General features: G+C 52.4%; 1 protein-coding gene across 1 annotated transcript; it reads left to right on the top strand.

Moving 5' to 3' along the window:
- The first annotated feature begins 1185 nt into the window (after positions 1-1185).
- On the top strand, positions 1186-7515 carry ZIC5 (Zic family member 5). Its single transcript, XM_052650290.1, has 2 exons — positions 1186-2719; positions 7073-7515. Exons 1-2 carry the CDS (start codon positions 1255-1257, stop codon positions 7513-7515), a joined length of 1908 nt encoding a protein of 635 aa, XP_052506250.1. The 5' UTR covers positions 1186-1254.
- Positions 7516-11332: the final 3817 nt, after the last annotated feature.

The following is an 11332-nucleotide window of genomic DNA, read 5'->3' as shown; positions in this document are numbered from 1 at the left end:
TTTTAGAAAAATTGTAACGTGTTATTCTGTTAGCACATGAAGTGCAAAGATACTGCTTGCTTTTAAAATAATTATTTTATTGTCTTCAATCTAACTTGTGGTCCTTTCGGAGAAAATGAGGCACCCATATGGACTGCATTCTGCACCGGAAGGAGAACTTCTGTTTTAAAGATATGGTTTATTTAGCCGCTTCCCCTTGGGCAGATGCTGTCTGTCCTGCCCTGCCAGTGTATCTCGGACAAGCAAAAGTTAGAATCACTGCCCGATGCCCCCTCCCCCTCCGTAGATCTAATTGAAAGTGGCAGATCTAGAACCGATGAGCAGTGAGATTACACTTCGAGCTGACTCCTTTGAACCATGCTGAAAAGGATTCCATGAGCTAAAAAGTCGAGGTAAGACGGTTCCTTTGGGGAAAGATGTATTTTGACTTCACCTGGTATTTTGCAACCAATAGGATTTTAATATCCTTTCTAATTCCGTCTACTGTCTGTGCGCCCTCCGCGAGCGCTCTGCAGATCGAGTGCCTTCCCAAATAAGAAGTTTCCACCATCCTGTCCTCGAGCACGGTGGAGGCCATACATCTGTTCACCCCCTCCTCCCCTAGAGAGCAGCCCGGCCCTCTTCCAAGGGAGGAGGTAAGAAAGTGTCTGGATGCTGGAAGGGACGCGGTGTGCAGTGAGCGAAGGCTTTTGAAGTTGGGGGCTCCCCCTCCCCTCGCCTTTTGCTCCCCGGAGGGATTCCCCCAGCCCAGAACCGCCTGGCGCCCTTCGGCCGCGTGCCGGCGCACGCTCTCCGCCAGGCGCGTCCTGGGAACGCGGGGCGCTGCGCGCGCAGGCCGGCCGCAAACTTTCTGCAAGTGCAACTTGGGCATCCCCGGGAAGGCGGGGACGCAGGGCTCCGGGGGAGGAGGGGGCGCGAAGCGAAAGCGAAGGCGGCCGCGAGTGCGGGGGCGGGTGCCCGCTGGGCCGAAGGCCGGAAAGGGAGCCAATCGGGCAGCCGCGCCTGCTGCCAATCACGCGGCTTCCTCCAATCCCACCCTTGCTATTTCCAAAATCTCGGTCCCACTGTGCAGCTCCGAGGTGGTGTCCGCTCGGCCAATCGCTGGAGGACCGAGTGGGAACGGGAATGAGCGGAGTTAGGAGGCCAGGACAAAGAAGTTAAAGAGCGCCTAACGTATACCTGTTTTTGAGGGCGGGCCGAGGGGGAAAAAAATTACCCCCAGGGAGGGTCCGTGGGTCTGATTGTGTTGCTCTGATGGAGCCCCCTTTGAGCAAGAGGAACCCGCCCGCGCCGAGATTAGCGGATCCGGCCGCGGCTCGCGCTTGGCCGCTGCAGAACATGACAGGCTTCCCGGCGCTGGCCAGCGCGCCCGCCCACTCCCGGGTCCGCGCCGCGGCCGCGCACCTCCGCCCGCGGGATCCGGGCACTGACCCCGGCGTGGCCCGCGCTCCGCTCAGACCGGAGCACATGGCCCAGGCGAGCGCGCCTGACCCCAGCCCTCCCTCCCAGGCTCTCTCCGCGCCGCCCGAGTCCCCGGCGGCCGCCGCCCGCGCCGCCGCCTCGGCCGTGCACCCCGGCGCCCGCACCGCCCCCGGCGGGCCGTCCCCCGCGCCCCCGCCCCCAGCCCCTCCTCCTCCTCCCCCCTCCCCTTCGCCCCCTCCTCCTCCCCCTCCTCCCCCTCCCCCTCCCCCTCCTTCTCCTGCCCTCTCGGGCTACACCACCACCAACAGTGGCGGCGGCGGCAGCAGCGGCAAAGGCCACAGCAGGGACTTCGTCCTCCGGAGGGACCTTTCCGCCACGGCCCCCGCGGCGGCCATGCACGGGGCCCCGCTCGGAGGGGAGCCGCGCTCGGGCCCCGGCTCCCCCCAGCACCCGGCCCCGCCTCCCGCCTCGGGCGGCATGTTCATCTCGGCCAGCGGCACCTACGCGGGCCCGGACGGCGGCGGCGGCGGCGGCGGGGGCCCGGCGCTCTTCCCCTCGCTGCACGAGCCGCCGGGAGGCTCCGGCGGCCACCCGCACCCGCTCAACGGCCAGATGCGCCTGGGGCTAGCGGCTGCCGCTGCGGCGGCAGCGGCGGCTGAGCTGTACGGCCGCGCCGAGCCGCCTTTTGCGCCGCGCTCGGGGGACGCGCACTACGGGGCGGTGGCGGCCGCGGCGGCCGCCGCCCTGCACGGCTACGGAGCCGTGAACTTAAACCTGAACCTGGCCGCGGCGGCCGCGGCGGCGGCGGCGGCGGCCGCAGCCACCGGACCGGGGCCCCACCTGCAACACCACGCGCCGCCCCCGGCGCCGCCGCCGCCGCCGGCGCCCGCGCAGCAGCCCCCCCACCTCCCGGGGGCGGCCGGGGCCTTCCTGCGCTACATGCGGCAGCCAATCAAGCAGGAGCTGATCTGCAAGTGGATCGACCCCGAGGAGCTGGCCGGGCCGCCGCCGCCGCCCCCGGCCGGCGGCTCCAAGCCCTGCTCTAAAACTTTCGGCACCATGCACGAGCTGGTGAACCACGTCACCGTGGAGCACGTGGGCGGCCCCGAGCAGAGCAGCCACGTCTGCTTCTGGGAGGACTGTCCGCGCGAGGGCAAGCCCTTCAAGGCCAAATACAAGCTCATCAACCACATCCGCGTACACACCGGCGAGAAGCCCTTTCCCTGCCCCTTCCCGGGCTGCGGCAAGGTCTTCGCGCGCTCCGAGAACCTCAAGATCCACAAGCGCACTCATACAGGTGGGTGTCTGTCCCCGGCCGCCGCAGCCGCCGCCGCTTCTTGCCGCCGCTTCTGCCGCCGCTTTCTCTTCCTCCTTCGTCTCCTGCTCGCCTTCATTTTTTTGTTTTCCCCTCCTTCCGCTGCTTCTCTTCGCATCTGTATAACCCGGACATGTGACTTCTTGTTTTTCTCTCCCTCCCCCCCCCTTTTTTTTTCTATGAATAAGTAATTCGATAGCACACACACAGGCCCCCGCGCTCCGTTCCTACGCGGTCGAGTCTCCAGCGCTCCCCGCAGCCCCCTCCGCCGAGACCGGCCACGCGCTCCAGCCCCCGCAGCCGCCGCCACCCCGGAGCAGAAGCCGCCGCCGTCGCCGGATCAGGAAGGCGCCCAGGACGGTCGGCAGCCCCCATCCGCCCGGCCCCTTAAACTTGGGGAGGGCGATGGGGAAGGAGCGCCGAACCGGAGCCGCTCCGGCGGCACTTGCCTCCCCACCGGATGGCAGGCCCCGCGCGGTGTCCGCGCTCCGAAGAGCGGGAGTGCTTGGGGCGCGTGTGGGGGGCGGGAGGTGAGGGGTGACTTCGAGGCCGCAGGGGGGCCAGCTCGGTGTGGCCCCTCCGGGACGGGACAGGGAAGGGGGTCTTGTTCCTTCCGGGCGGAGTGTAGAGTGCGAAAGGAATGCGCCCCCCGGAGACCTTCCCCTTACACACACATACACTCGCGCGCATACACACCCACCGTTACACACCCCACACGTACATATTCACGCGCGCACACATCACACCAGCAACAACTTCACACACCCGTGTTCCTTCTGACCCGCTCCCTCAGAGCTGGGACACCCTTGGGCCCTGATAACACAGTCACACCTGTTCATTCACACGCCTTCATACACACCTCTACTCACACGCGCCGTCACACGTTTTACCACACGGGCCCTAGAGGGTGCTGAGAAATTGGTTTCCGTCATTTTGGAGAAGGTTCTCCCGAGAGGAGGACGGGGCGGGCTGCAGAGGCTCCTTGAGGCCCACCGCCCGCCGTGGGGCCCCCTTCCGCCCGCCCCGCCCCTGCCTTAGGTGGGGGGGGCGTGCCCCCTTCTGGGGTGAGGGCAGCTGCGGCCTCGGGCGCCGGGTGGGCTCCGGTGGGGCGTGCGTCCCCTTGGAGCGGGCGCGCGCGCTGGGCCGGAGCGCCGATGAGCGCGAGCTCGGTCGGGATTTATAGGGACAGACGAGATTACCCCTCGGAGGACACTTAAGTAACTGGAGTTTACGTTCGGCAATTACTTGGCTGATTTATCGGCGCGGTGGCGGCGGCGGCGAGGAGGCAGCCGCCAGGCGGGGGCCCCAACGCCTGACCAGCGGCCGAGGCCGAGGCTACGGGGAGGGGCGGGGAATCTGCGCGCGGAGCCGGGCCCGGGGGGCCCGAGGCTGGAGCCCCAGGCCTCGCTCCTGCCGCCGGGACCCGCCAGGCCTCCTGTGGCCTGGCCGATGACCCCGGGCTAGGAGCCCGTTTTCCCCGGAGGCCGGTCTGCCAGCCACGTTGTTTTCTCATCGGGATCGGCCCGCCTTAAGTGATATTTCCAGAAGGTTTCCCACCGGGCCCTCGTAAAACCTCCCCGGCCCCGCTAAGCCAGTGGCTGGCCCCGGGGCCCAGCATTTCCCGACCAGACGGAGGCCTGGGGTTGTGGCGGTGAAGCGCCCCTCTCAAGGGGAACGCCCTGACGGCCCCCGCGACCTCGGGCCCTTGCGGCCTTTTCACCTCCGAGGGGAGGGGACCTTCCCTCGGCGGCCCGGAGGTTGCCCCGCGCTGAGGCCGTGCTCGCCCGGGTCCCGCACGGAGCTGGAAGCTGACGGCGCGGGTGCCGGCCCTCCGGTTCCCCCGGGACGGGCCGCCTCCCGCCCCTCGCCTCAAGGGCGCGCCCCCAGGGGCAGGGACCCGGGCCGTTTGGTTTTCGGGTTCCCCGCGCGCAGGACTGCGTCCCCGCCCGGCTCGCGGCGGCGGCGGCGGCGTGGGCCTCGCCGGATCCCTGCAGCAGGGATGCGAGCGCCCGCGCATTGATGCTCGGATCCGCGCTGGGTGCTCTTGGCGGTCCCTGGGCCGCTGAGCCATGGAGCCTAGTGTCTAGCGGGGGCCAGCCGGGACTCCCCTCCCCACGGCAATGCTCTCCCTTTTTGGAGGGGCGGGGGGGGGGGCGGGCAGCTAGCCGGGGATCCCGGGACAGGCTGATCAAAGGGAATAATCCCCCGACCACTCCAGAAGGCCCGTTTCCTGACCCACGTGCCCCCAGTTATACTTATAACCTTTCTTGGGGCTGGACTGGGAGTTCTCACACATAGCTTCCCTCACTCTCTAAAACCCTATAAGTAGTTAAATTCCGACGTGACCCCACTGTCAGCGTCTGAAATGTAAACACTGGGACCTCTCACCCTTCCTAGTCAGGTAGAATTTGCTCTCCCCCACCTGCCCACCCCGCGAATAAAATAGGCAATTCTATCACCCTTTCATTTTCTATTTTCTTCCTCCATCTCCCCTTGTGCTGGCTTTTCTACCTTTCTTTCCGCACGGTATCTGCCTTTTCTGGGCCTGATTCTTAATGCTTCTCTTTATCGTGAGCACTGGTGAAGCTTGCAACGTCCAAGCCGTTTATTCTGCACAATAAATGCTTAGCCTGTGCAGAAACTTCTAAAAAGCAACATTTGCATAGGGCAAATAAATCCACTTAAGTCTCCATGTTGAAGAAAAGCTGATTATGCTTTTTAGAGGGAAGAATGCTATATTAAGTTAGTATTATCTCCAACTTAAAGTGGAACATAGAAGTCAGGACAAATAACCAGTGTTTTGATAAAACTTGATTTCTGTTGCAGCCCCTCTACAGAGAATTTTTAAAGGGTGTCACTATCATCGCATTATGTTGTGTTTTTCTCTCTCTTTGTAGGCCAATGTAGGAGGTATATGAATAATAACTCAATTTTTAAACAATACTTCCAGGTAGGGTAAGTTATGTTACAGGCATCTGAATACTTTTCAGATGTGCTAATATACTCTGGCACTGAAGTAGTTATTCATTGATGAAGTTAAAAGAGAGAAAATTACACCGAAATATTTGTATAGGAGAATCCACCACAGAAAATTTATGTATACTAAGCTGTCTTAATAGTTGTTTGGCTTTTTAAAAACAATTTGTTGAAAAACAAGGAAAAGACTGTATCTTATATATCAGCAGAGTAGCTGCTGAAATGTAGACAAACTCCTTTTAAAATCATTTAAATATAAGGAATAAGTAAATTACTATACCACAGTATGTATGAGATAACATTCAATTATGGACTCAAATACATCAAGTTCATGGATACTAAGGTGGGGGGGGGGTCATAACTGCTACCTGCTGTTTTTCTGTCCTTGCTTTTTAAGACCACGGTGTAGAGTGGCTGGGTTATCTAGTTGTCTTCGAATTTCTACTGCCTGCACCCAGACCTTGTGTGTAAAGGCCCTGTGTTCCTGGGGTGGGTAGAACAGCTTAAAGGGCAGTGGGCCCAAAGACTCTGATAAATAGTATTTTTTTCCCTGTTTACTATTAAACAGTATGTTAGAAGAAGCCTCTGGCTGAGGTTTGTGGTCTTTATTAATGCTTGTTAAGGTTCTGTTCCGCTAGGGTCTTAACTGCCCAGTAAGTTGTGAGAAGAGCTGGGAGAAGGAAGAGGCCAAGAGCCTATTCTGTGTCCAGCTAGGCTTGTAAAAAATCTAGTGGTCGGATCGTGGTTTTCACAGATGTCTTTATTTCTGGGGAGAACGGGGTTTTGGTGTATTGCCTTTCCTTTCCATCAATGAAATCCTGGGGAACGCTCTGAAACAGAATGCCATTATTATAATTTTACTGATCAATCCCAGTTTACTTTTACTTGAGTATCTGTTTATTTTCCTTCTCCTTTTCTTACGGTCTTCACCTAAGCTGTGGCTTTGGAAGTTACTTCAACAGCATTGACCTTGACAGGGGGGATCTATTTGAATTTTTGTGTGTGTAGACCCGAGGGGGACAGGATCCAGGTATTCGGGTCCCCGTTGGATTTCAGCATTATTGCCTGATCCAAGCTCTTAGCCCTTCTCGCCTTGACCCCTATGGAACTTCAGGTGGACATCCAGCCTCTTGCAAAACCCAAGTCCAAGGAGAGCCTCCAGGCCAGGGGACACCAGGCCCATCCTGGAAGTATCCCTTCCCTGTAGCATTCTGGAACCTGGGAATTGGGAATGACTAGGCTGGGAGTCGGTCTTCAAGAGAATGGGAAGGTGCATCCTCCTATCTGCTTGAAGATTATTCTCTCAAGTTCAGAGGACTCTGAAGAGGCCCTGTTAACCTCCTCTGTGCTTTCTTGCAGGGGAAAAGCCTTTCAAATGTGAATTTGATGGCTGTGACAGGAAGTTTGCCAACAGCAGCGATCGGAAGAAACATTCCCACGTCCACACCAGCGACAAGCCCTACTACTGCAAGGTCCGGGGCTGTGACAAGTCTTACACCCACCCGAGCTCCCTGAGGAAGCACATGAAGATCCACTGCAAGTCCCCGCCGCCTTCTCCAGGAGCCCTGGGCTACTCATCAGTGGGGACTCCAGTGGGCGCCCCCGTGTCCCCTGTGCTAGACCCCACCAGGAGTCGCTCGAGCACTCTGTCCCCTCAGGTGACCAACCTCAATGAGTGGTACGTATGCCAGGCCGGCGGGGCCCCTAGCCACCTGCACGCCCCTTCTAGCAATGGAACCACTTCCGAGTCTGACGACGAGGACATGTATGCGAACCCTGAAGTCGTGCGGACGATACATTAGATTCAATCAGTCGCCATCACCATCAGTAAAGTAATAAGTGGGAGCCCTTGGACCGCATCCTAACCTGAGACAATGCCGAGCTTGAGACAAACCCGACTCAGACTTGCCACCAGGTCTAATTAGCCCTATTTATTTAGTATGAAACCCTATGGTGTTGGTACATTCAATTAATTTAATTAAGATATTTGGGCTTTTTCCCCCCTTAGAAAACAAACAAACAAACAACAACAAACCCAACCAAGCTGGACTTGTATGTTGCAGGGGGACAGGACTGGGAGCAAACTGTACCAAGGAAGGTAAATGGAGAGATTATAGTTCATCGAGACACACTGCCAATGCAATATATGTAGTTCTTTACAAGGGTGAGAAAAAGAGCGTTAAGTCAGCACTCAACACAGCAACAAGGCCCTCTGCACTTCCCGGAGTGCCTCGAGACCGCCTTTGACACCATAATGGAGCCCCTCTGCTTCCCGCTTGGGCCCTGATTCTACAAAGACCTCTTGATTGTAAACCACACACACTTGCTGCATCACCAACAGATCCTGGACTGCACCTGTGTCCGAAAATATTTGTAAAGACCCTTTCAGTTCTAATACTTGTAATTTTTCATTCCCACTCTTTTATTACTGATCTCACCATAACACAGTATTTTTATACAGGATTATTCCTTCAGTACCCTGCTTGTATGATTTTAAAAAAAAAGGAGATGCAGCGACCTAGTACATCTCCATGTATTGTGTTACTGTGATTGTTCAAGCAGCTGGAGAGAACTGCTGCAGTAGACAACTGTGAAACTGTGATATTTTATAAAATAGAAGAAATTCAAGTGCTTTCTTTTTTTTTTAATCAAAAATCTCAGATGCTGCCTCTTTACTCTGTCTAAACTTCCTATGTAATAAAAATACTATGTTTTAGATCATAAGTTCTTGGGATGCCAAAATTCACAGGCAAGTGTAAGAAGGGGTGATGTTGGCAACATGCCTATTTTTTAGGAAAGCTGTTGTTTTAAAAACAGGCCAACCTCTCTTTTATACTGTTTATCGACCTTTTAAAAAGTCTTTATTTTTCAATGCTGGAAACTGCATTTTAATGCATTTTCTTCCACCTGAGCATACAGAATTCTATCCCACTTGAAAATGACACTGTATGATTTACACTAAAAGAGGGGAGGGAGTTGCCATACATATTAAAATTGTTAAAAGGTTTATAGCTACCACCAAACACTGATGAATGTGTGACCTTTGCCAGAGCTGTCAAGCTAGGACAAAAAAGGTCAAGGACCTAGGACAATAACTCTTAGTCAATTTATTTTTGGTTGTGGTACAACACATCTCGTGTGCAAAACGTAGTCCATCATATACATCATACAAATAGACTAAAGAGCACTAATTTATCCTCAGAGACCCTGAAGACACCCCTTCCCCAGGGTTTGTAGAAATTTGTTTTGTGTGCTGTGAGTGGTTGATGTAGTCTTGTCATTGTTAATAACTTGTATGTGAACACTATTATTTGTACAGTTGAATTAATTTATTTTCAGACATCATCCTTTTTTTTTCCCCCTGGAAGAGTTCAAAGCACACCAAAGAATTATATTATACATTTTGGTGAGAGATTGTCATTTATGACCTACAATTTATTTTAAAAAAAAGAAAGAAAGAAAATGGGAAAAATATATTTTTAAGCTTACTTGAATGAACAACGTAATGTGAAAACCAGGACTCTTCCTGCATGTGTCTTTTTTGCATTGTGTTGATGAGATGATATATAGTTTATAGATATATTCTATTACTAGTACAGTGCATGGTGCTGTCACTTTGAAAGCCTTTCAATGTTGTCTTCAGATTGTTATGGTGAATATGAAACATGCAGACCCTCCTTTATTAAGAAAAAGACCATAAAACTTGAATATAAAATAATTCTACATCTTTAAAGTTTATTTGATTTTTGTATTCATTTTCAAAGCTCTTTCAAATAGACAAAATAAGATGAGGTATGAACTTTGGGGGGATAATTTATGTATCGTAAACTTATTCAAACAAAATATTCCTGATTTATAATGAGTTGTTTTATTTATACAACTTTTTCAATGGTAGTTTGCACTATTCTTTATTATGCTACAGGTTTATTTATTATGAAACAAAGGAATATGTATTTTATGTATTTTGCCATGCTTAGGTTAACTCTGCCACAGATTTATTGGTTCCTGATACACTTAAAGTAAAAACTTAAAATGTGTACCTCCAATAGAAAGCAAGAATGATTATGAAGTAAAGAGTTTAATAAAAGTATTCTTCCTATGTATCGCTTATGTTTTACATGATGGCACATCTCTGCCATTCTCTTCCAAACAGAACAGGCTGCTCATGTAGTAATCATTCGGTTCTCTTCCCTTGATCTCTATTTCTTTACCCTCCCCAAGCAATAAAATATGTTTACAGCTTGGTCTAATTTACAATCTAATCTAGAAAGTACAGTATATTTATGAAGACTAAGCCCTGTAGATTGCACAGCACAGTGGCATAAATCTTAGGGGTTACTGCGCACATTTGTTAAAATTAATAATAGCCTTAGTGATCCTCATCAGTGGAGAGCTGAAAAGCAAATTTTAGCGTTTCTTTGCTGTCCAGCCTCTTTCTAAAGAAAAAGGTTAACGACGACGAAAAGATGGAGAAAAGGACAAGTGAGATGTTTGCAGACACAAAGAAGCTGAAAGAATCAGGAGCTGAGGTGGGTATGGAGTTCAAAACATCCTGAATGAAGCTCAGTAGTGGGCACCAAACACCTCTTCTATTAGGTGATGGGGATCAGAACCCACTTGTACTGTGGTTTACTTGGAAGTTGAGTGGAGATAAGTAATTTAGTCTTTTGCCGCAGGTGTTATGAAGAAATTTGCTTCATTGCCACAAAATGCCCAAGTGGCTTAGAGTAATAAGATTGGCTGTCCATATTAACAAGGCTGAATCCTTGTTTGTTTTTAAGCTGACTGATATGAAACTGATAAAAGGCAACTAGTCAAAAACAATTGGTAGTAATGTCAATAAACAGTTCTCCAAAAGGTTATAGTGGGTTTTTTTTTTTTTTTTCCCAAGTCGGGTTCAGTTAAACGTAGTAAAGGGGAAAACAGGTTGCAAAGGGTTATTTGAAGCCAGATGACAGTAACCAGAAGACGAAGGAGAAAAACACTCAAATGAAGTCCCCAATCAATGGAAAAACTTACAGCTCTCTAATGAAGTTTCTCTTGAAAAGAGGGGTGACACAAAGCCACCAAGACATGAATCATTCATGGGAAATATAAAAGATAAAAGATATCTGACAATGAGCAGAACCTTGTATAGAGTGTATAAAACAGGTTTCCCCTTCTTATTTTCTGCTTTAAAACGCACAATCTCCCACTCCCAGCGTCTCTGTCCAGTCTATAGAGTTGAAATTGACCACTGCTCGTCCTGCGCCACTTCAAAGTAATTTAGTCCAGAACGGAAGGCTTGGCGCTTGGACAACCTTCATGGTGTGTTAAGATTTCTATGGCAATTGGCAAGCAAGAGGTTCCCATCTGAATATGTCTCAAAGAAAGCCACTATTGACACTAAGTTGGCTATCATCAAAGACTTTATCTTTCCTAGGCAAAACGTGGCCCTCGCGAACACTGTTTAAATCATCTACCTTTGTTTTCCAGGCTAGGAGGATCTTCAAACACAGGCGTGTTTGTTGTTTATGTGTGTTTTTCCCCATTTAGGATGCTTTTTGGTAAAGCTAATGCTCCTCAATGCTGAAGTACAGAGAAAGAGCTGGAGGGCAGGCATTATCTTCTTTTAAAGAG

This window comes from Budorcas taxicolor, chromosome 12 (genome assembly GCF_023091745.1).
Source record: "Budorcas taxicolor isolate Tak-1 chromosome 12, Takin1.1, whole genome shotgun sequence".
Lineage (NCBI taxonomy): Eukaryota > Metazoa > Chordata > Mammalia > Artiodactyla > Bovidae > Budorcas > Budorcas taxicolor.
This window is presented reverse-complemented; position numbering and strand designations above follow the sequence as displayed.